The following is a 23721-nucleotide window of genomic DNA, read 5'->3' as shown; positions in this document are numbered from 1 at the left end:
CCATTTGTTAGCCATCAGGACCCTCCCTGTTGTCTATCTGTATGCAATTTGTTTTTACGCAGTTTGGCTTCCTGGATATTTGTTTCCAAGTCATCTACTTGTGTGCACACCAATTTCTTCCTCGTTAGGTTTGTCCATGTTTGATCAATTGTGGTTTGAACATGCTCGCTATTTTGTTTACTCTCTTTGAGATTCATGGCTCTACAGCCCCTGTCTGCTATATTTTCAGCTAGTATACGTATCATCTTAGCCAAGTGACCACTATTGACGCTCTTTTTATACCCTAAGTTCCGGCTGCTATTTCTCCAAAATAAAATTTACCGTTTTAATGATTTTTCTACTTCTTCCCAATAGTATACACATAATCCTTGGCCTGTAAGACCTCCTGGGTGGTGGTCGGGGCGTAGCTACCCATGGCCTTGCCCACCAACATCTTCTTCTGCTCGAGTAAATCTTGTTTTCGCAACAACATCTCCAACTTGTACTGTCTCACCTTTGCGTCCTTGGCCACCCGCTTGCGAATTTTTGCAGCGTATTCATCCGTGTAGTTTGGCAGGGGCTCCTCCTCGCTCCCACTTCCTTCATACTCCACCTTCGCCGCTTGCTTTCGGTCGTCAAAGAGTCGGCAACACCGGTCTATCGCTTGTGCCTGCGGCGTCTGCATCATCACATCCTTCCAGTCCATGAGCCGATAGGTCTGGGAAGAACCATCAATCTTCGTTTTGGTGTCCTCATTTATCGCGTTCAGCGCAAACGATCGCACGTCAAGCAAGCTCTTCACTAACCCGTCGATCTTCCCCTGTAAACGATCCACCAACTCACGTGGTATACCATCTGTCCCAGCCTCCTCTGGAAAGTCTATGATCCGCTGCAATGCTAGCTTCGGATACTGGTGCAAGAACAAGTCCCGAGTGACGGCCTGCTTGAGGGGAGGCTCGCCGGGTTTCGGTTTGTACATCGCGACCGCCTTTTTTCTTTGGTTGATCACGTTGTTCGCTTTTTCGTTGAGTTTTCGCGCCAAGAGCGCCCGAAGCTCAAGTCTAAGGTCCTCCTGTGGATCTGTGAGCTCCTCCTGGAGATACATTTTCTTGTTTCTGTAATAGCGATACATTACGTCGTCGTCCGGCGTGGTTTCAGGAAGAGAGGGCTCAAGGGAGGCGCGCATAGACTGGCTCGCAGATGGCCTCTCAAGAGCATCATTGAATGGGTTTGCCTCGTTAATGTAGATCTCTGTGGACTTGGGATCTGGAACATCGGTGTATGTCAAGGGCCAGCCACTCCATCCGCGCCTGGGAAAAAACGGGTCCTTGAGGTGGAGCAAGTACGTGGAGTACAAGTGGATCGCAAGATCGTGTCTGTAGTCGTCTTCAATGGACTGGAGCAAGCTGGTGACGTCTTTCTTTTCAGACATCGATAAACAATAACCGAAGAAAGATTGAGTGTGTTTTCGTGAGACGCGTTTTTGCCGCACCGTTCGTGCCGGCACCGGGAATATTACAGTTTTTTTAAAACACCATTTGGGATCCATATTAATACATTAAAACTGGCAAGCTCTGATTGAAGCTTATAGTTAGATCTAACTCCGAGTTGATACCATGGTCTATTCTGGGGACAATATCTCCCGGTCTATATTTCCATCTGCCGCTCCACCCACGAAGAGACGCCTCTTAGACACCCCCTTACGATACACGCCCCACAATTGTGCTCCCGAGACTTACAGCAACTTGGGAGCGCTGAAGATCTACTCTCTAGCTCTGAATCAGCGCCAAAGCTATCAGGAGACACTCATAACTCCACAAACTACGGCTCACTTCCCGTCCATGTCCCTCACAGACCGACTGGCTAATGCCAGTAAGTGGCATATTAAATGGCCCACTTTGAGAGAAATTCGTGCTATCATCTTTGGGAAAGGCCAGAGCGATAGCGGAGAGGAGGTAGCTGATACGATGAGAATTGAAGCCATTGAAAAGGTGAAAGGTAAACCGCGGGGTGTTGCTAGACCGATTGAAAAGATTGCGGCCCGCGGGAATGGCGATGACATCGGGGTGCTGTCTGTGGTGGATGCCACTGAAAAAAAGCCTGACCCTGTGCAATACAGAATTGAGGATGTTGTTGTTCTATCCCAGTACGGACAAAGCTTCCCTTCCGAACAAAAGACCAGCCCCCAGGATAGCGATGTGGATATACGTGTGCGTTCTGGAACAGAAGTTTACCATTCCTCGGAAAAGTTGGTTACTGACACTGTGGGGGGCCTCTTACTGGTTTTACTGATACCTATTCTTGCTGAATCACTGGAGAGCCCTGCCGAAAGAGTGAAAGCCATGTGGCCAGAGTCTAAAGCGGCTGCACCGGCGTCTAGTGCTACAGCCAATGTGAACTACAAACAACCAATTCCATCGCAATTCGAGGAGCCGTCGCTACCCTCGGATGTAATTGTTCTTGAGAAGTATGACGAACTTGAGAAAGAAAATAAGCTTCGTGCTGAAAGGATCTCTGAAATTGTCCGTGATGTTTCAGATATCAAACCGCTTTCGGACGACGAGCTACGCCGAATTGGCAAATACTGGACTTGTGCAAACGACAGCGTCACAATTCTGAGTAAGTTTAACCTTGATGTTACTGCCAGAGACTTGAAGACCCTCAGAAACGGCAAATGGCTTAACGATACCGTTATTGATTTCTACTTGTCGCTTCTCACAGATCGTTGTATGAAGAAGGGCTCCAAATTACCAAAGAGCTTTGCCTTTACTACCCATTTTTTCTCCACATTGAAGGCCAAGGGTCACGCCGGTGTTGCCAGATGGGCCAAGCGCAAGAAGGTTGATGTGACGAAGATGGACTACGTGTTTGTTCCCATGAACATTCAGAACGCGCATTGGGCCCTAGCTGTGATCAATAATAAGGAGCGCCGATTTCAGTACTACGATTCAATGCGGGGGTTGTCCTCCATGGATGCATTGAACAGACTATGTGATTATATGACAGACGAATCGAAGAGATTGGGTGTTACTGGTATTGACTACACCGAGTACGAAATGGATGCAGACGTGCCCGCTCCGAGACAAGAGAACGGCTACGACTGCGGTGTTTTCACGTGCACAAATGTTGAATACCTCTCCCGGGGGGCTAAACTTACCTTCAAGCAGTCGGACATGCAGAATTTACGCAACAAAATGGCGTTGGAGGTCTTACAGGGCGAGTTACTTCAAAATGAGTAGAATACTACTTCTGGTAAGGATTATGACCGGCTTCGAAACGTAGGGCCTTTTCATAGAGCTGATTTGCTTCCTTATTGAGTTTTGTACCTCCTTTGCTTCTATAGCATATCTATAAATATTCCTGACCAAGGATAACGTTAGCTGCAATCCAAGCTTTTAGATCATAATGCGTAGACAGGAGAGAAGACACTGGTACATCTACCTGTCACAAAAAGGTGAATACGTCCGGAAAATTGTAGCTTATTGGCGTCATGTGCAGACCACGTAAGCAGTATAGCTTCAAACAAGGCTTAAATCGAGCCTAAAGGGATCCAGACAGTGAGATGGAGCTCTTACAAGCTGAACAGGATATATAGAACCCTACTTGCCAAGCAGACTGGCATATCCTATTATAAATTGAACCACCGGTTCTGTTACCAGCTTCATCCCTAATATACAATTATATCGAGTTTGGATAAGATTTCTAATGGGTAGAATATTTATCCATGAGTGTGGCAATATTTTCTAATAACAGTGTCCGTGCTTATAGTAAAGCTCTGTGATAGTATATAGAAAGTGTTCAAGGCTGTTTTTTTTTTTAAGCGCGCAGTAAAACCCTAGACTTGGTAAACTTATTTTCCATAATTTTTGCTGTGATGGCCCGTGGCGGAAGTGTTAACGCTGTTAGCTTTTCAATCCCTTCGGGGAGCGTGTTCCTGTTACAGTTTTGGACGATGTCCGGTTCGATCCTTGCGGTAGAAGGTCTTTTCGGAGAATTTCTGCGGGTTTGGGTAGCCAACCTTAGCGGCCTTCGGCAGCGAACGGCGGTACCACTGGAGGGGAGCAATCCAGCACAGTGCGTCAACCGTGAGGAGGCGAGCCGGGTGGCATCTCGCTGGTCTTGCAAGGGCATGGAGGAGCCTGTTAAACACACGACCCCCAACTTTTTGTTCTCCAGAGAGGTATACGGGGCCAGATTCTATACAAACAGCACGGTTAAAGTTTCAACACTAAATGCATAGCTGGAATCAATTACCTGAAATAGCCTTGAATTTACTTCGCACCGGAGGTAAAGGCAAACTGTTCGTTTACCAGCACGGTTTTGGTGGACTTCTGTTCTAAGTTCCCGCTAAAAGATGCAATTGGATCTTCTCCGTCGGTTGGATTGCCCAGACAGGGTAGAAGCCCTTGAACTTATACCTATAAACCAAGCAGGTTAGCTAAAAGGTCTAGCAGGATCAGATTTCCGAGTCCCTTTTTCTGGGATCATTTAATTCTGCATTGCATGTATGGGGCCATATTAATAGTCAGTAGTGGGCGCATTCCCCAATCACATCACCCAGAGTCACCCACCACGTTGGACTGCATCCCTGCGCGAAGTAAAGCTTATACAGATAGGGGCATTAGGTCTCCTGCCGTCCTGGTACCCAGCCACGTGCGACAATTATGCTCGTGTGAGCTAACGCAGGACCAATATAAAATGGGGATACACCACTGTACAAACGCTGGGGTCTACTCAGGGTACATAATAAACTGGAGCATGAGTGGTATGGTATAAGAACATCCGAAAATAGTAATATATAGTGAAAAAAGACTACTTGCAATTGATACGTAGCACGGTCAGGGAGCTTTGCCAACGAAACCTCTCGCACACGTGGGCGCACGGGGGTCCTGCATTCAATGTTTATAGCAAATACGACCATGCAGTTAATAATCTAATCACCCCCGACTTATAAGACAACGGTTCGCGCTTTTTGCCTGCTTTTCTTACCACCCTTCCCAGTCAACCTTTTCAGACCTTAATATTACCATGATTTTTGGGGTCAAGTTGGCAAACGAAATCTACCCGCCATGGAAGGAGCACTACATGAACTATGAGCACCTCAAACGGTTGTTGAAGGAGAACATCGTGCCGCGGAGCGAGTGGACAGAAGCGGACGAGAGCGCGTTCGTGAAAGCGCTCGATGGCGAGCTCGAGAAAGTGTACTCGTTCCAAAAGGCGCACTACGAGCTCGTTAATGCACAGATCAGCGCGTTGGAGGCACAGGCGCACGGCGCCGCGGGCACGTTTGACGTAGCGCCGTTCACGGCCGCGGTTGAGGAGGCGTTGTTCCAGGCGCGCAGCTTGGACAAGTTCGCGCGTGTCAACTTCACGGGGTTTGTCAAGATTGTGCGCAAACATGACCGTCTCCACCCGACCTATTCGGTGCAGCCGGTGTTGAACGTTCGCTTGAAGGAGTTGCCGTTCCACCTGGAGGATTACCTGCCGCTCTTGTACCGCCTTTCTGGGTTGTACAACTTCCTCCGTGAGAACTACACGGTGAATGAGAATCTTCTGAAGATGTCGTCCTTCAAGGATGACGAGGACATGAACTACCAGTCGCTCAAATTCTGGGTGCACCCTGACAACTTGATGGAGGTCAAGACCACGCTATTGCGCCACCTCCCAGTGCTTGTGTATGACAACTTGAACGACGATGTCGACGATGACGACAACGACCCAACCATCACCACGTTGTATCTCGATAATAACAGCTTTGACCTCTACAACGATCTGTTGATTAAGGAGAATACGTCCAAGACCTTGCGTGTGCGTTGGACGGGCAAGTTAATGGAGAAGCCGGACATCTACTTGGAAAAGAAGATTATGGACGACAACCACGAGTTGGTCGACACTAAACTCCAGGTCAAGGAGAAGTACTTGAACGACTTGGTGATCAAGACCGAATTTCCTACACAGAAACTAGCCGCGAAGATGAAGAAGCGAGGTGACCCTCAAGCGACGGTTGACCAGTTTGTGAGCACAGTGAATGAATTGAAGGACTTAATCCACGAAAACGATCTCCAGCCGGTGTTGAGATCGGTGTACAAGAGAACCGCGTTTCAGATCCCAGGCGACGACAAGGTACGTGTGTTGATAGACTCCGACATCATCTTCATCCGCGAGGACTCGTTCGACGAGGAGCGCCCGATCCGTGACCCCACGTCGTGGCACCGTACGGACATTGATTCACGCATCTCCAATCCGTACCAGTTGTTGCGCAAGAACGAGTCCACACGCTTCCCGTACGCCTTGATGGAGATCCAGGTCCGCCAGACCAAGCACCGCGCCAAGTGGATCGCCGAGTTGCTCGACAGTCATTTGGTCAGACAGGTGCCCAACTTTAGCAAATTTGTGCAGGGTATTGCTGCGTTGTTCACTGAAGACGACCGCTTGGACAGTCTCCCGTACTGGATTACAGACTTGGATGTCGTTGCTGAGTCTCCTGCGCCGGGAGCCGCACGTGCCGCCGCGAATGACATCAGCTTGACGTTACCATTGCGCCCGAAGGCGGAGGCGTACGCGTCTGCATACCACGACGACTACTCGGACTTCTCATCCGATGATGATTACGATGAGAGCGACCCGGTTGAGAGGAATGGCTCCCCGGGCGCGCTGCAGCACCTTAATGGTAACCCATTGCTCGTGCCGCGCAAGTCAATGTCGCAGAGCCGGCCGTACGTGCACGAGTACGTGCGCGCGAACAAGTTGGACGTGGATTCAGAAGATGAGGAGGTTGTGCTTCCATCGGGTGTCAAGACTCCTACCCAGTGGATCAAGAACTTGGGACCGTTGAAGATCGAGCCGAAGGTGTGGTTGGCCAACGAGCGGACCCTTAACCACTGGCTTCATATTTCTGCGATGTTCTCCGCGTTGACGTTTATGATCTACAATTCCGTCAAGAGCGCGAACTACCCCGAGTTGGCCATCGGATTGGCGTATGGGTACCTTGGCTTGACTTTGTTCTCCATGTACTGGGGCTGGCTGATTTACAACAAGCGCTTGACGTGGATCAAGGAGCGCGGGTCAAAGCATTTGGACGGGCCGCTTGGTCCGATTATCGTATGTGTGGGGTTGTTGGTTGCGTTGACGGTTAACTTTGTTGCCGGGATGCACAGAATCGCGCAGCGGGATGACATTGTGGTGTTTATGGAGGAGATGGGGCCGGTGCAGCGGGGGTTGCAAGAGATGGCATTTGCAGTTGTGGGCGCAAGTAGGGATTGAGTAAGCTTGAGAGGCAGGTTGAACTGCAACGACCTTAGAGGTTCATATCTGATGACGGAGGGGTGATACTTACGCGATCTAAGCTTTGTGACCAAATGGCGCTTCGCCGTGTATATGACGTCAAAATTAAATGTTGTTCAAAAGATGAGAACGGGAGTGGTTTTTAGGAGTGCAGTAGTTGGTGAACGAGTATGGCGACTCAAACTTAGGTAAGGGGAATTTTTGAGAGATCTGGGGGAGTTGTGTATGGCACTAGGAGGAAGACGATGAGAGTTGAGGTTTCGATGTTAGGAGATTTCAACACAAACGTTTATTGCTAGTATTTGCCGTGTGTTGATATTTCACATTATATTAAGAATTACCTTTAAATGAAAGCAAAAGGAGCGCGTAGAAGTTAATATATGTGTAGTTATTACCGGAAGAGATAGAGAGTGGGAGTAAGCTAAGAATCCTCCTATAACAGGTCCCAAAATCGCCGACTCTTTTACACTTCATCGTGCACGTAGCTGAAACCCTTTGGCCTAATTTGGTTTGTAATGAGTAGCATTCAATCCAGGAGAGAGTATGGGTTAGAATGATTATTTAGGCAAGGTAGGTCAGCATAGGTGTTAGGATATAACCAAGAGGTTAGTCCCATCGCATGTCATCGATTAAGTGAAGCTTTGTATGTCACCAAACGGGAGCGGGAGCAGGACTCAGAGTACTAGAAACTGTTGAATATTTTATCCACAGAGAAACAACGCATATTAATTTTTGGTTATTCTGGTCAAAAGCCGTAGACTCTATCTGCTTATACTGGGCTCGATCCTTTTATCCATTTTTGGCAAGGCTTAGGGTGTGCTAGCGAGACGGGAGGAAAATGTAACCCATTCATTCACATCCTTACTCGCCAATTTCTACACTACGATTGAACAAAAATTTCTCTTCTTTAAGCATTCTATAAGAAGGAATACTTCATTTTTAATCAAAGTAAAATGGTTGTATGTGGATATCGGAGAGGGATGTGTATTCCATCGAAGCCAGCCAGGGCTCTGAAAATTAATGTCCCCACACGGGGACAATCTATTATTAGTGCATATAGACCGCCTGTAGCAATGCATGCCCCAGGCTCCACTTAGGTTGAAATTTGCAACGAATGCACTACAGACCGGCATTGAATGGGATCCTTTACTCGGAAAGAGCATTTGTTACGTGCTCTCCGATCCAATTCCTCTATCCAATAACTAACAACTATTAATTATCTATCCCTCATGGGTATCTCCAATAGACGACAGAAGCAGGATGCTAGGGTAACGGAACGGAAGACTTTGTTCTTAGACTTACCAGAACACATTATAACCTATATTGTGGACTGCTGCCGCCAGCGAGAGGTGTGCCAGTTATCGCTTACATGTAAAAATCTCAACCAAGTCGCCACCAACAAGCTCTACCGTCACCTCTACTTCATTGAGTTGAACCGCCGAATCCCCACCCAAAGAGGCCAGAGCAGCTCACGCTATGAGGTATACCACGATAGGGACAGGCACGAGCACTTGCGCCAGAAATGGACCACCGTTTTATTATCATATGGACATGACCTGTATTCGTTTGCAGAATCTGAAACGCAGGCCCATAGACTACTTCGGTCATTGAAGGAGAATAGACGGTTGTTTCTGAAGATTAAGTTTATCTACACCACGGACTTTCAGTTCCTCATGTTCAATTTCAAAACTTGCTTCACAAATGAGTACCATTCCGGCTACCGAAAACTACAAATTTTCAGCAAAATCCAGTTCATATCAGTCGATAGCTTGGCCCACATTTTCGATTTGGTCTGTCACCCAGGCGGGGATAGTTTGGGGAGAGGCTTGGTCCATTCGTCCGTTTCAGGCGGTGTTAGCTTATGCGCTACGAACCACGAAACTAAGTTCATCCAGAGCTTTGGACACCACCGATTCATAAACAAGCCCATGTGGCCACCCCAATTGAAGGAGTTGATGATTTTGTACAACTCCACAGAGATGATTGAGTTTCCGATCCCCCCTAGTTTCCTCAAGATATTACAGCAACAAATTAGGAAACTATCGATTCTTTCCATGCACAAGTTGGGCTTAAAGGTTTTTGAGAAGCTCGCTAGTATGGTTGCCGCAGGGGATACCCAAAAATTGTGGTTAGACGCATTTGCCATCTCTCACGTTCATGGAAATTCAAGATGCCTCAAAACTTCTTTCTTGGAGGACATTTTCCACTACGAGGCTGAAAAGGAAATGTCACTCGATTTCTCTCTTCTAGATACCATGATTGATGTGCCCGAATTGCAGGAGTTAGAGCTTAGAATCGGATGCAACCATTGCTACAAGCGAGAGGAATTCGACGAGAATCCTGAGTGCTTATGCATTGAATCGTTCTTCAAAGATTTAGGAGTAGCCCTAACCAAAGATCCCAACAAGTTAGAGCGATTGGCTGTCATGAAGGTTTGTGACAACGTGGTGTACAATACAACGGGGTTGGCTACCTTTAAAGAGTCTTTGATCAGCATTTTCCAGCCGTCGATTTGTTCAAACCTCAAGTACTTGTACCTCAATTTGAAGTCCGAACTATACCCCATTCACAGCATTTCGAGAAACATCCCGTATTTCTTATTGGACCATTCATTACTCTCCTCAATTACCAAATCTTGTTTGAATCTAGAGAAACTCGTTATCCCTGATTATTTTGAAACATTCCATATCTGGAATAGGAAATCAATGGTCCAAAATCGGGCATCCGCCAACCTATTTTTCTCCAGCTGTGATTGCTATCACTGTCAGTTAACAAAGTTGAAGTTAAACTTGTTGACCCGACACGATGAAACGATCGAGGTGTCGCTCTACGGTAGAAACCAAATTGTTGATTTTGCTGAAAGGATTTTTGACCATTTCAGTATCATATTGAGCGTGATCAAAGCTTCGGATTTCCACAAAAACCATCACCCTGATTTTACCGGCTCGTACAATGAATACACAGATTACACTCCCCACGCGTACTCTAAGAGCTATACCTCCAAGGCCAGTAACGGTGATGTAATTACTCTTCACAACATCTTCAGGCACCACGAGGTAGAGCAAATGTTCCCTTACAAGCACCCGAAATGCTACTGCAAAAAGAACGATCTAAGGCTCATTATCACTATGCTCGTCCATGAGTTGAGGCACGACGTGGAGTACTTTGTCGACAAACTTCCCAAGTTGAAGGTTCTCATTTTGAACGAAATTTACTTTGAGGTTCAGTCTTACTTCGATGAACTGATCGGTGAGACGGTGAAGTTTGGCGAAGCTGTGTGTGACAATTATTATGATTTTAGTAAACCTGAAACGAGCAGGTTCTCGTTGAATTCAGATTCGTTGAATTCTGTATAAGGTGCCGAAGTCAAAGCTTGGTTACTTTAGGCTGAGCGCTTTACATAAATTGTATTTTTATAAAAGGAAATGAAAAGAATACTGTGGCAGATAAAAAGGGAGAAGGGGCAGCAGTAGCTCATCACAAAGCATTCTTTCGGGTCAAATAATCGAAGCGAGAATATGTGTAACCAATAAACGGCAAGTCCTCCTTGGTATTAGCACCCGCTGCTCCCTGTTCGCTTTGCTGGTTGGCTTGCACCAACGCTGGGGCATCTGGCACGTTCTCCAACTCATCAGTGGGGAAGAATCTAGTGTCAGTAATGGACTTCAATTTTGGAATGAACGGAGCATCAACTCTTCTGATAGTGTCCCAGTCGACGCCTCTGAAGAAGGGGTGGGCCTTGATTTCGTCTGCCCCGCCGTGTCTACCCAATCTCATGTCCGAAGACGTCAATAAGCGTCTAATCAAATCTTCCGAGTCGGGGGAGAGCGCGACATCATCAGGGATCTGCAAGGTCTCCTGCCAGTTCAAAATCTTTCTGTAGGTCTCATGTGGAGTAGCAGAACAAAATGGCGGCCAGCCAACCAAACATTCAAACATAATAGCACCCAACGACCACCAATCACACTCTTGGCCGTAACCTTGGTGGATAAAGATTTCCGGGGCGATGTAGTCCGGAGTACCTACTGTGGAGTATGCCATTAGCCGTCTAGACTTTCTCCAAGTTTGGATTTGTTGTCTGTTGGAGAGGGTCATGTGAATTGCATCCACCATCATGGAGTTTCTGGAGCCGTTAGCACCGTTCTGTGGCTGCAGAGGGTTCGAAGGAGGGGCATCTTTGTTGTCTAATAACTTCTTGTAGTAGTTGGAATCGTGCGTCTTGTGGAAGCCAGTAGACAAACCAAAATCGGACAACTTAATGTGCCCTCTGATGTCAATCAAGATGTTATCTGGCTTAATATCTCTGTGGATGTAGCCCAACTTGTGGATCGCTTCGATCGCCAATACACACTCCGCCATGTAGAATCTGGTAATATCTTCAGTGAAAACTTCCCATCTGATCAACATGGTCATCAAGTCTCCACCGGGCAAAAACTCCATGATAAGATACAAGTACTGGGCATCCTGGAACGAGTAGTATAACGAAACCACCCACGGCGAGTCCGAGCCTGCGAGTACATCTCTTTCAGCTTTGACGTGGGCTAGCTGATCCTTTTTGTACATTTCAGACTTCAATAGTGTCTTCATGGCGTAGATGTTACCGGTATCTCTCTTCTGGACCAATCTAACCTCACCAAAAGCACCTTTACCAATAACCTTAACGGTTTGGAAGTCCTCTAAGGACAATTTGGTTCTTCTCAATCTCAAGAACTGCGATTCCTTGCGGCCCAAGCTTTGCAATTGACGGTTTTTCTTTTCGTCGGAACCATCTTCGTTCATCAACTTGTGCTCCAAGTCGATTCTACGCTGGTTTCTTTCGATCGCATGGCTGACGCTCATCTGGTAGAAATTTTCCAATCTCAACTTCACGGCAGAGGCCTTCTCTTGAGTGGCTTTGCTCAAAGATTCAGGCTTTCTTTCAAAGTATACATAGTCACTGTCGGTGGATGCTGCTTGTTGGGCATGTTGCTGAGCCTGTTGCTGAGCCTGTTGCTGAGCTTGTTGCTGAGCCTGTTGCTGAGCTTGTTGCTGAGCCTGTTGCTGAGCTAACTGCTGGGCCTGTTGCTGTTGCAACTGAATCTGCTGAGCCTGAAGCTGTGCTTGTTGGTCCTGCTGTTGTTGCAAAAGTTGCTGTTGGTACGCATGTTGATCTGCACTCTGCTGATACATCTGACTGTTACCCATATTCACGTTGGAAGAAGAACTGTTTGAACCTTGCGAATACAAGTTTGAGAAATTGGTCTGCATTGGGGCCTGGAAGTTACCAACGTGATTCAAAGATGCTTGGCTGGTATTTGAGTTCACCTGGTACAAGTTATTAAAAGACTTGGTAGGGGAGGGTGGTGGCATGTATTGATGTTGCTGATAAAGCTGTTGTTGCTGGGTAAACGGCGACGACGATAACTGCGGGATCGCACCGCCCTGTAACGAGGAAGTAAAACTAGGGGAGCCAACAGTACTGTTATAAATCTGTTGCGGATGGGTAAGGGGAACATTTATAGCCTGTTGCTGTTGTTGTTGTTGTTGCGCTTGTTGCTGATAGTATAACTGCTCTTGTTGTTGCTGATAATACTGGGCAGTACCATCGGGAGCGAAACCCATGGCTTTATATTGAAGTAGGAAGGAGGTAGATTCAAGGGTATTCCGTATCTCGCTTGAGAAGACCAAGATTCGAGATCACTCTTATTGCAACGTAGACGGAGGAGAAACCAAGTGCGACGTCCACTACAGGACAAAATGGGTTGGAGAGCGGATATAAAAGCAGAGAACCAACTGAACAGAGTAACCAATTGCAGATGATCCCTTAGATACGCAAAGAAATAAAAGGATCGCGTCAGGCCCCTCGTTTATATTCGAGGGGTATTTGAAGCTAATCAAACACGCTATCCAATACTCATCCTTCTGAGAGCGAGACGCCTCAGTAGCACCAGGCACGATCACGTGGAATGATCGGTAGATGCACTTATAGCCACGTGGAACAGGTAGAGGCCTAGACTAGCCCGCCATCGACATAAACGTCGTTAAGTAAATGGTCTAACTGGGTCTGAACAAAAGCCTGAACACACTGTACAACCTCTTGAGCCATTTACTGGTATACTACAGCATGCTTCAAAGTCTGCTTAAACTGGGCACTTCGTTCTCATAGTGTTTGGTTGCACGCTGTGGTATAATTGCGTTGCTACAAGTGGAGTACAACTTTAAAAAACGTTGAAGTAATGTTTTGCTAATCTAAACACACAATAATTACACATAAAATCAGTACCTAATCAGATAAAAAGGAACGAAAGATAAGATGAGAGAAACACCCGCCGAATAACGGGCGTAAAAAAATTGAAACAGCATGCTTAAAACTGCAAAGCTTGACCCTTTTGCTTCTTGTCACCACCCAACTCAAAGTGCTTACATCTCTTCAAGGACAATTGAGCCTTGGTCTTGCAGACAACACATTCCAATCTCAAGACAACCTTCTTGGTAGTCTTAGCCTTCTTGTGGAAAACTGGCTTGGTCTGACCACCGAAACCAGATTGCTTACGGTCATATCTTCTCTTACCTTGGGCGAACAAGGAAGCCTTACCAGCCTTGTATTGAGTAACTTTGTGCTGGGTGTGCTTGCGACAAGCCTTACCCTTACAGTAGGTCTTTCTGGTCTTTGGAACGTTAACTACATAGGCGTTAGTATTTGATTTGGAGGGGAGATGAGCAGTTGAGAGTTATTGATAGTCCGTATCGGTCAGGCTACCTGGTGATCCTGGGAGAAGCTTCAAACGTTTGATCTGGGGGACGGTGAAAGCCCTTTTCTAACTTTCCCGCATGGTATTCTGTTTTGAATGTGGCATTCGGATTCAAAGGTAACCCGTAATGTAGAGGTTTCCTAGTCTTTGTTCGGGGTGTAATCTATCAAAGGATACCGATGGGTTCAGCGATATGTGTTTTGGTAGAGTGTCTGGGTGCTTTCAGTTTTCATCGCACAGGAAGGACTTCGGACTGGAATAAAGCGACACGGAAGCCCAAGCTATCAATAATATCTCTCAACCTCTTCAAATGGACCATTGTGGATGACATACCCATTGTGATTGATTTGAGTTTACTGGAACAGCTAAATTAGTGTGTACTAACAGTAAAATAGCTACTTTTCAAATTTTTTAACCAGATTTTCCCACCAATGCCACCCTACGCCCTCACTATTCTACTGCCTGTGTCCACTCACTGACTGGTGGTCGGTAGTACTGCACTACCTTGTCACCCGGCCGTATGCCAAAGGTTGGTAGTGGCAGTGGGCGCTCTCAACGTGGAGACCGGCATGAAAGTTTTTCACCATGACTAGCTTCCCAAAAGGGAAGATATCTAAATCGCACTCTCAAAATGTCCTTCTGGCACCGCAGTAAAATCTTTTCGAGCACGAAAATCTCACTTGTTACGAACGCCGAAATGTAAGGCCACTCCAGAGCACGTGATTGAGATGTAGGGGTATTCCTTTCGAGGAAAATTTGAAAAAAAATTCTAGAACACGTAGCGTAAAAATGAGTCCCTTCCTAAACCGTTCAAGATACATGTGACTGTGTTTTTTTTGTTCAAGCTTGTATACTACCCGAGTCTTTATCAGTGCATGGCACCCAGGCCATGGATTTTATAGTATCAGGCAAAGAGCATTCGCGGATATTCTATAGCCTGGTAACTCTAGATACTATTTACTAGATTGAATGTTTTGGTTTCATGGCCGATTCTTTCCTGCTTCACCAAATAAGAGTTACGTTTTGAATGTCAGGTAATGAATTCGACGTGGATACAAGTATCGCCACTTTCTGGCTGAGTTTACAGGTAGGCTACAAGTACTTTAGGGTGAGTTGGTCCCCTGTGGTTATTGTATCTTAAGGCTCAATACCCCAAGAAAAACTACCAAGAGCGTGTATGCCATCCATCTTTATGATAACTGGGTAATCCGGTTTGATATGGCATCTTTTGTCCGCAGATTTGCTTCTTATACTCTCACGGCGAATTGGACAATATCAGTGTATATTACACAACCAGAGCGAGGGTAATTCGCTAATAAAGCTGGTATTTTGACATCCCTTATTACCGGTAAAGTCTCTGATTGACTAAACTGAATTCGCTTTCGTCCCACTTCTAACGCATAGTCTTCAATAACGAAAGTAGATCGGTAATCTCTTACTAGTCATTATACCGATCATTGTTTCGGTCTTGAAGCAAACTAAATCGCCAGATGGCCTAAGATCGGTTACTGCCGTTAAAAGAGATTCTTACTCCCAATATTCAACAAACCGTTAGATTCTATATGTTTGGCCATTGTAACATTCGATACGACATGTTTGCATATGCGTACGCCAGCCACTATGATAAGTTGATAGTGCCATGGTATGCATCTCGATGTGCGGCGCGGCTAGCCTTGCAGCCCTATAGTATGGCTTATATTATGCATGCCTGGACCAAAAACGCCTAATACGGCTTTGTGCAGGTAACATGAACCAAACCAGGTTCCACCAAGAGATAATCGGTACAAACTTCCTGCAAAGGCGCATTTCAGTTTAAATCCGGGTCCTTCTTGAGTAATCATCGTCGGGATGAATACCGAATAATTGCCAAATGCAGCGGAGGGCACAGCGCCTATCGACTGTTGCAACAGGCCGGTAAATGAGGTTATGCGCATTGTCTGCATAGATGGCCCACACTCTCTGTTCTCTCCTGTAATTTCATCCAGTTGCCTTAAAGCAGTGATAAAGTACCAGCCATCGCTTTTATTGTGGTAATCTCTATAAGGATTATAGCATTATGTTCAACTACCAAGGGGTTCTGTAAACCGCTTGGCTCAGCCAGAAAGGTGCGTTTTTCTAGCATATATATAGCGAGAAGTTTCCCGGGCCTTTCCCCCCCCAAAGCTCCAAAAAATATCATTACCACTTCTAGATCTTAGAAACAAAACAATATCTACTTGGTAACGTGCCAATTACCCCCAATTCTCGTCGTACACTTACCCTGCGACACATACACGTACCACTGTGCAGCAATGATTTCTTCACCAAGTAAAACAGCTTTGCTTTTACTGTTATCCTTACTTGCGTCATCGGTAACAGGGGCAGCTCTTTCCATTCCGTCAAATTATACGTTTAGTCCTTTTTCAGAAAATGCTATTCCTTCTTCAAGTGCACCTATCTCCCTTGACTTGCCTGCTTCCAGAACACAGGAAACGCATACCTCATCGACTCTTCCGGTAAATACGGCTACATACTACGGCAATAGTACTCTCGTGCAAACAGCAACCCTGGAACTCGATTACGGATCACCAACTACTCACGGTATTGTTACCTCCACTATAATTTCCGTTTTAACAAACTATGTGACGGTATGGTGTGACGTTGAAGAATCCTCCACTACCTGGGCAAGTGCCTCGCTCTCTCCGTTGTATGAAACGATTTCAAAAACAATCACGGTGACAAACACCGCTCTGACAGGTAATCCAGAGTTTTCAACCATTTCTCTGCCAAACCCCACTTCAGTATTGACCACTCCTTCAACACCAACGAAGGATTCTCATACTACAACCATCACGCAAGAAACACTGGTCAAAGTCCCGTCCAGCATTTACCCAGTGATTACCTTCTCTCCCTCCACAATTATTTACTCCACCGTTTTGACAACCGTCGTCTACTTTACTAAAACCATTGTGATTTACGATACCGTGGCTCAACAAACGTCTACCCGGACAATGCCAACGTCGAGTGTGCGAAAGTATACTTCAGTGGTCACCACTACTCTGGTGATGATAAATACTGTCTATACGGCTACAAATGCTGCACAGGATGATACCACTACCAGAATTCTCACAGAGACGGTTACACCAGGTATAACCAAAACGGAAATATTATCTACACTCCCATATTACGGTAACTACTCTGTTGTTTCTCTTGCCAGTTATGATAATGCTACCCGTTCCTTAACTAAGAGTGAGCACCTGAGCTCCCTTTCTTTGTTGCAAAGCACCTCTACAACGGAATTGGGCGTTGCTATACCCGATTCTATTCACCAAGGGCTGCAAGTAACCGATGTTCCCTCGACACTCGCTTTCCTAAGTGCATCACCTAAGACAGTGTCCGTGAATTCTGTCCCTGAGGCCACTTCCGAGGCAGAACATGGTTCTATTAGAACAGCAGATGGTGCCTCTATAAGTCGGCAACCTAGTTCCAGTTCCATTCCCGGTGAGGACTCTGCAGATATCCAAATTGCCAGCAGCACGGCTGGACTTGCAAGCCTTTCGATCTTTCCTAATGGAAAAGAAAACACCCGTTCTATCTTAGAAATATCTGGTGAATCCAATCCATCTGCTACCTCGGAGTCAGCGGTGGTACTTGGTCCGGCAAGTACTTCTCAAACAATAGCGAAAGTTATCGGGACTTCATCCTACACCCCGCTCAACCACCTTGTTACTCTGGCCCAAAATTCGTTCGCAACTCCCACCTCAGTGATGCAGACTTTAAACCCTAGTCCCGGTACAGCAACAACAGGATTTCTGACTCTTGATCCTGCTTCTCCTACGCCAGGATCCTCTTTAACGATTTGGACCTCCACCGCTTCTAGTTCCGATGAGTCTACTACCACGATACTCTCAACCATTACCAGGACTACCACTCTATCGTATACCCTCGAAACTTCAACTTTTACCCCTACCAAAAGCAGCGTCTGTGTTGTTGAATATGACGATAGTACCGTTCTGGACAATACGACCACTATCTGGACGAGCACTTCGACCACCACCACCAATGTCTACGTAACTCTCTCCATCTAATACCCACAAATATCCCCAGATTATACCAGCCGTCGCATGCCCGCTTGATATTCTCGTGTAAAATAAGCTTCGTGTCACCTGGCACAAGAAGACATGCAGAACCCTCTGCCCTACTATCTAATATACCAGTAATCTGGTGAGGTTACCCGTAGAGATAGTGATATCACGGCTCACATTCAAAGGAAGGAAGTATCGTCAAGAAGAAGTTTCATAGAGTTTCGATGTATACATCCGAGATACTTATATATTGGGTATGCTCTAAAATAGAGCGTCGGCCATCGCAATCGGTGCCCTTCTACCACCCCCGTGCTGCTCAGTACCAGAATATAGAAGGCGTCTGCTCGCTTGATACTTTCTCTTTTCTTGGTCTTGCAACACTAATAAAAGACACGTTAAGATAAGGGAATTCTCATTCTGGGAAACGGAAAATATGGTATCTTCAAAAGTCATCATAGTAGGCCAGCTAGCGGTCTTGGTAAGGGATATGAGCCTTTCTTCGAGTTGTTGGCGAAAGGCTTCATCCTTGTCATGGGGAGGGTTGGGGTTTTCAAAAAACGAAATATCTCCGTGTTTGGCCACTTTATTGAGCACCACACTCCCCATGGACGCCTGGTGCTTGGCATACGACGAGTCTGAAGAATCATCCCATTTGCCAAATACTCGGAACGGTTGTCGGTGGTTCCCTTGAAGGCCATTGAAAAAATTACGTAGTGGGTTCAGCAAATAGTTGTTTAGTAAGGGACAGCCTTTGGCAATCTCAAACTTCCGCTTTTCCTTGTCCTTCTTCTCGCTGTAATAGTCGTTGAGGATCGGCACCTCATCGTCCACCACTAGCATCTTGATGGAACTGGACCCGAACGTGGAATTGGACGAGGTTGTTCCCAAGAACCGGAGTTTCGTGCCCTTAACGTAGCAATCCGTGCACGCTTTGACGGTGTTGTTTAACATGATCACCTCAAATCCCTGATCTGGGAACTGAGGGTCTGGAATGAAGTGTAACGCATATCCTGAAACCCGGTTGTTCAAGTGTTTATAGTAGACCTTGACATACTCATACTTTTCGGTGGAGCAGGTATTGAGCGAAGGCGGGGTGTTGGGATTAAAATGATCGGTCCCAACCGGGGGTAAGAACCTGTAAATGACCATAAAGGGCGCATTTTTCTTAAAAACACCCCCTAGGATCGGTGAATGAGTTTGAAGAATCGGGAGTCCAAGTCCCTGGTTTCGCATTCCATCGATGAGATTCGCGAGAAATCGGCTATTGTTCAAGTTTTGCTTGCAAAAGCGATGGATCTGCAACGATGTTTCCAGGGGGAAAATGAGCACACCGTTTTTCATAAACCCCGACGCAATGGGGAGCTGTCGCTTGGCTGTGAAGTGTGTGGCAGGCTCATTAAAGTACTTATCCGTGACCGTTTCGATAGAAGCAATAGACCGGGTAGCGAAGATAGATTCCGTATCGTTTGGAGGGGGGCTGGAGTTGGATCTAACTAACCGCTGCACCAGGTGTGCATATTCATCTTGGTTACGCACATCGGCCCCGTTGTGGAGAAACTCTGTATCGTTGATGGTATTGACTAGGGTGGTAAGCGTCTCGTCGCTGGTGGTACGACGTAGCAGATGACCATCGCCTCTTTCTCGGGTCTGACCTTCTGGGGCGTTCCGTTGGGGAATCCGTACCGTAGACAGCCTATTTTGGGAGGAAGGTTGAGCAGAAGGGGCGTTTTCGTAGTCCTGGGTTCTGGATCGGTGGGCCAGTGACCTTCTTGTAAAGAGAGGCATGTGGCGCAGGAACTTTGGTCGTGTCTTTCCGTACCTGTGAAAAGAATTATCCACTTGGTGGGTCGTGGAAATATAGGTGAATTTTAAAGGCCTTGAAGTTCTGCCTATGTGCGGACATTTAGCATGTGCACAGAATATCCTACGGGAGATGACCCAGCAAACCATTTGCTCATGCACGGGGTGCGGCTACCCCGGATCCTCTTCCCCTTGTTACTTGACAAGCCGTAAGTTGTCGTAAAAGGAGGGACAACAAAACCATAGTTTGTCGTTATAAATGGTACTATCTCACCAGCGCTGAAATTTTAGGGAAATATTGTTAAACAGCAGACAAGCTTTTTCTTTTATGGTCATTACTCCTCAAAGGGCCTGCCGTTTCCGTGTTATCTGGGAATTTCCCTAGCGATACGGAGTAGTCCGAGCTCAGTTATTAGAGTAGCGGCGGTCCTACACACCTACATCGCTGGGATTCTGGAGAGATACATCTCCGCATTGCTAGTTTCAAAGAAATTATTGATTTTTGGCCGTTCTCCAGGTTCTGGGAGTAACTTATGTGGGGTTCGGCACCAAACTAGTCATACGAATCGCAGGCCGTCTGGTAGGATGAGTCTACGTTCATCAAGTTATAGGGCATCACTGGTACATATTTAACCAGTTAAACTCATTGTACTGCTTTCATACCGTACAATTAACCCGAAGGTTTCATGTTACCGCGTAATGGATGGCCATTCGTACTATGCACTTACGATCCTTACTTTCTACGTATTTACTATAATAAAGCATTATATCTGATTAGGTTTATCGATGAAATATCACAGTACGAAAATGAGGTGTATTTAGGGGCAGAACTCTCCCCTGCCCAACATGCTCCAGATCCCTTTTCGGCTTGCGTAAACAGACATAGGGGGTACATTCTCAATCCGGCTGTTTGGCGTCGAACCCAGCGAATTACAGTGATTCTCAGCATATACCCCGAGGTCATAGTTTGTTCTACTTTATTTCTTGATTGCTACATTGTTGGATGTCACTCCTCTGGTATATCCACACAATACCCATGAAAGCCATGAAACGATGGAACCCACGACCGACGCGTCTTTTTTCTGCCTCACGTGTGTCGCGTCTCAAATACCAGACAGGTCCTGGGCTTTAAATTTTCGTCACGCGTAAAGAGATTAGCGAAAATCTGAGGCGTTTGTTGTGTTTTGGGGTTTGTATAGTCACACACCAGTCATCATAAACAAGAGATACCCCACGTCAAGTATATCCAACCTGTTAAACCCAGAGATTTTCACCGGGATTTGTCACAACTGCTTTAACACAGGTCTTTTAGACATCCACGCTCGCTAGCACCGTTTTCCATCCCCCTCTCGCCGAACACGCTTTACAAACGTTTACATACTATATTACATTCTTTCCAGAATGAGCAAAGAACACCAGGAAACAGCGTCAACTGGTATTGCAACCTCCGTTGCGAGCCATGAATTTCAATTTGACGACAGCCATTTCGTGAACCGCAACACTGCGGTTGAAGAACACTTCACGTTCCAAGGAGCTGGAGTTGCCGCGCATACAGAAAATGACGTGGAACCTAAGTCTGGAGCCATGAATCATCCGGTCCCGGGATTATCGTTATCGGAGCCCGACACCAAAACCTGGGAAGCTATCTCCGATGGAGAAAGTGAGCAATCTCAGGACCGAGGTCTCCCTGAAGTATCCTCGTCGTTCTCAATCGCCGGCGATAATGCTTCTCCAGACCCATCAGCAGTTCCTGAGACTGAGGTATCTGTTAACTTGACTATTCCGAGTACAACGACAAATCCGATTACGCCAACCGTTCAACCCTCTAGTGCCTTCCCATCGTCTGCAAATCGCGTTTCTCGCATCGAAGAGTTGCAAAAGCGCGTTGACTCCTTGACAGTGCCTGGCAACGCTTCCCCGTATGCAGGTGATGCTTACGGGTTCGAAGACCCAGCGGCTTCTGGTCACAGCTTTTCTGACGGTACGTCATTGTTAGACTCTCCAAGTCTGCCGATCTTTCCTAAATCCTCCAGAATCATCTCCATTGATGGCCCTATGACGCCTACCCCGCAGGACCATTCACAGTTCGGACCAGTGACAGAAAGGAAGGCCGCCCCGGCGAACACATTCGAGCACGTGAGGCAGATCTACGAGCTGAATGTGAGTGCTGAGAGTATTCTCACAGGCAAAGAGACGGGAAAGACGGGCCACGCCTCTGACAGACCGCCTTCCAGTAGACACGCGTCACAGAGTTCCAACTCCACTCTCAACGATTTGGATGACAATGACGAATATCCGTTGTTCGAAACCTTCAGGCCTTTAAATCCACCAAAACACAGGGCCGTAGCTCCGGCAGTAGAACCAGTGGAAAAGAAAGGCCAGGGGCGCAACGCCACTCCAATATCTACCGGTTTTGTCCCAAGTAGAATCACCGCTTTTGACAAGCCGCTGGAGCAGCCCGTTGCCACGACTGCTGCGGAGCCTCAACTGCTCTGCCCGGCTTCAAGCACAACACGCCAGTTCCAGGTGGTGCGGAAGATTTCTCAGGAAGAAGTCAGGGCTGCGGACCCTCAAATGGAAGCCCTGCTCCAGAATTTGATCCAGCAGAAGGATGATCTCTCACTAAAGATTCAGAAGATCCAACGTGAGATCCAGTTCTTGGACGAATTGTTGCCACCAATTGCCCTTGGGGCCGAAGAAAACACTCAGCGGAAGAAGATTTTGCGGGCCAAGGAGAAATTGGAGGGGTTGTTGGATAAAGTCGAAAAGGACAAGTTGCGGACGGGCATGATGATCAGTAGGGCCTGGCGCAAGCAGAAGAATGATGCCACCGGGAACCCCTCTGAGTACTGGATCAGAAATCATGATAGAGTAGTGAGCTAGAGAAACTGGCTGCCCAAAGAGATAGGGCACAGTATGTTTGTTTTTTTGGTCTGTTTGTTGGTAGGAGGTACTAAATACCTGCCATCTGGTTTTGGTTTTCGTTAAAGCTTTTTCTTGTATCATAATTGAACTTCAAAATTACTTTTTGCGTATTCTCAATGGCAGTCGTAAATCTGATTAATAAAAGCCTCGGTCTCTTCTAGCTGACCAAAAAAAACAGGTCGTACCCAGATTCGAACTGGGGTTGGTCGGATCAAAACCGACAGTGATAACCACTACACTATACAACCCGGTCTGTAGCGATTTTGAATAACAACTTTAATCAATGATTAAAAGAAAACAGAGAAGAACTTCTAACGTGTGAACCATTACTAACCTGATAGGTGCATAATTGGGCTAAAAAAACGTGCATTCTACTGGAAAGATTTTCCCTATAGTTTTTTTTAACAATCCACCTTTAGTTCAGGTTCTGCCGTGGAGCTCCTTTACTCCCAGTGAAACCTGTGGCCTCGATAATATCCAGTATGTCTGAATTGAATCCAACCTCTTCCAATAGATGTGGTAGGGAGTACCTGTCGGGTGGTGAACCTTGAAAAATGATATTAGACGCATACCCCACTGCACTACGCTTCTCGTAGCAAGGGAAAGTCTTCTTTCGCAAACGCAAAGGTCTAGGCGAAAGTAACTTATCAAAAAGTACCATTTAATCTTGCAGGTGTCGTCAACTGATATCCCTTCACCTCCGATCAGACGACATTCTATGTAACTACTAATCGTTCAACATTTAAACATCGTATCTTTTTCGAGCCACTTTTATGAGATACCGTCATCCAACAATGACGGTACCCCTATCGACCTTCAGTATAAAAGAACTTCCGGCTTATCCTCCGTATATTTCTACCTGTGAAAAGAATTATCTCGACTATCTAATGACATCCACTATTACCTATTATATGTACCACTGATATTGTGGAACCCCT

General features: G+C 46.4%; 10 protein-coding genes and 1 non-coding gene across 11 annotated transcripts; 5 read left to right on the top strand and 6 right to left on the bottom strand.

Annotated features, from left to right (window-relative positions):
- Window positions 1–216: 216 nt before the first annotated feature.
- On the bottom strand, window positions 217–1426 carry BABINDRAFT_158970 (uncharacterized protein). Its single transcript, XM_019127385.1, has one exon. The coding sequence runs from the start codon at window positions 1409–1411 to the stop codon at window positions 338–340; it is 1074 nt and encodes a 357-aa protein (XP_018987683.1). The 5' UTR covers window positions 1412–1426; the 3' UTR covers window positions 217–337.
- Window positions 1427–2321: 895 nt separating this feature from the next.
- ULP2 (SUMO protease) lies at window positions 2322–3218 on the top strand (the record flags this gene model as incomplete). Its single annotated transcript, XM_019131545.1, has 1 exon — window positions 2322–3218. One exon carries the CDS (start codon window positions 2322–2324, stop codon window positions 3216–3218), a length of 897 nt encoding a protein of 298 aa, XP_018987682.1.
- Window positions 3219–3899: 681 nt separating this feature from the next.
- BABINDRAFT_158968 (uncharacterized protein) lies at window positions 3900–4260 on the top strand. Its single transcript, XM_019127384.1, has one exon. The coding sequence runs from the start codon at window positions 3932–3934 to the stop codon at window positions 4217–4219; it is 288 nt and encodes a 95-aa protein (XP_018987681.1). The 5' UTR covers window positions 3900–3931; the 3' UTR covers window positions 4220–4260.
- A 737-nt stretch (window positions 4261–4997) lies between these two features.
- On the top strand, window positions 4998–7632 carry VTC3 (vacuolar transporter chaperone). The gene has a single exon (XM_019127383.1). It carries the CDS (start codon window positions 5008–5010, stop codon window positions 7240–7242), a length of 2235 nt encoding a protein of 744 aa, XP_018987680.1. The 5' UTR covers window positions 4998–5007; the 3' UTR covers window positions 7243–7632.
- Window positions 7633–8492: 860 nt separating this feature from the next.
- BABINDRAFT_5335 (F-box protein) lies at window positions 8493–10619 on the top strand (the record flags this gene model as incomplete). Its single annotated transcript, XM_019132194.1, has 2 exons — window positions 8493–9811; window positions 10010–10619. 2 exons carry the CDS (start codon window positions 8493–8495, stop codon window positions 10617–10619), a joined length of 1929 nt encoding a protein of 642 aa, XP_018987679.1.
- On the bottom strand, window positions 10296–13125 carry CBK1 (serine/threonine protein kinase). Its single transcript, XM_019127382.1, has one exon. The coding sequence runs from the start codon at window positions 12862–12864 to the stop codon at window positions 10741–10743; it is 2124 nt and encodes a 707-aa protein (XP_018987678.1). The 5' UTR covers window positions 12865–13125; the 3' UTR covers window positions 10296–10740.
- Window positions 13126–13456: 331 nt separating this feature from the next.
- RPL42 (60S ribosomal protein eL42) lies at window positions 13457–16368 on the bottom strand (the record flags this gene model as incomplete). The annotated part of the gene is made up of 2 exons (XM_019126795.1): window positions 13457–13924; window positions 16254–16368. The coding sequence occupies 2 exons, from the start codon at window positions 16366–16368 to the stop codon at window positions 13608–13610; spliced, it is 432 nt and encodes a 143-aa protein (XP_018987677.1). The 3' UTR covers window positions 13457–13607.
- Window positions 16369–18319: 1951 nt separating this feature from the next.
- Window positions 18320–19843, bottom strand: BABINDRAFT_164155 (uncharacterized protein; the record flags this gene model as incomplete). The annotated part of the gene is made up of 1 exon (XM_019130229.1): window positions 18320–19843. The coding sequence occupies one exon, from the start codon at window positions 19841–19843 to the stop codon at window positions 18320–18322; it is 1524 nt and encodes a 507-aa protein (XP_018987676.1).
- A 761-nt stretch (window positions 19844–20604) lies between these two features.
- On the bottom strand, window positions 20605–20866 carry BABINDRAFT_158964 (uncharacterized protein). Its single transcript, XM_019127381.1, has one exon. It carries the CDS (start codon window positions 20820–20822, stop codon window positions 20610–20612), a length of 213 nt encoding a protein of 70 aa, XP_018987675.1. The 5' UTR covers window positions 20823–20866; the 3' UTR covers window positions 20605–20609.
- Window positions 20867–21259: 393 nt separating this feature from the next.
- Window positions 21260–22741, top strand: BABINDRAFT_164154 (uncharacterized protein; the record flags this gene model as incomplete). Its single annotated transcript, XM_019130228.1, has 1 exon — window positions 21260–22741. The coding sequence occupies one exon, from the start codon at window positions 21260–21262 to the stop codon at window positions 22739–22741; it is 1482 nt and encodes a 493-aa protein (XP_018987674.1).
- Window positions 22742–22959: 218 nt separating this feature from the next.
- On the bottom strand, window positions 22960–23031 carry BABINDRAFT_t11. The gene has a single exon. It is a non-coding gene; the product is annotated as a tRNA-Gln (tRNA).
- Window positions 23032–23721: the final 690 nt, after the last annotated feature.

This window comes from Babjeviella inositovora (genome assembly GCF_001661335.1).
Source record: "Babjeviella inositovora NRRL Y-12698 unplaced genomic scaffold BABINscaffold_1, whole genome shotgun sequence".
NCBI lineage: Eukaryota > Fungi > Ascomycota > Pichiomycetes > Serinales > Babjeviella > Babjeviella inositovora.
The sequence above is the reverse complement of the archived record's forward strand: the minus strand, read 5'-3'. Positions and strand labels throughout refer to the sequence as shown.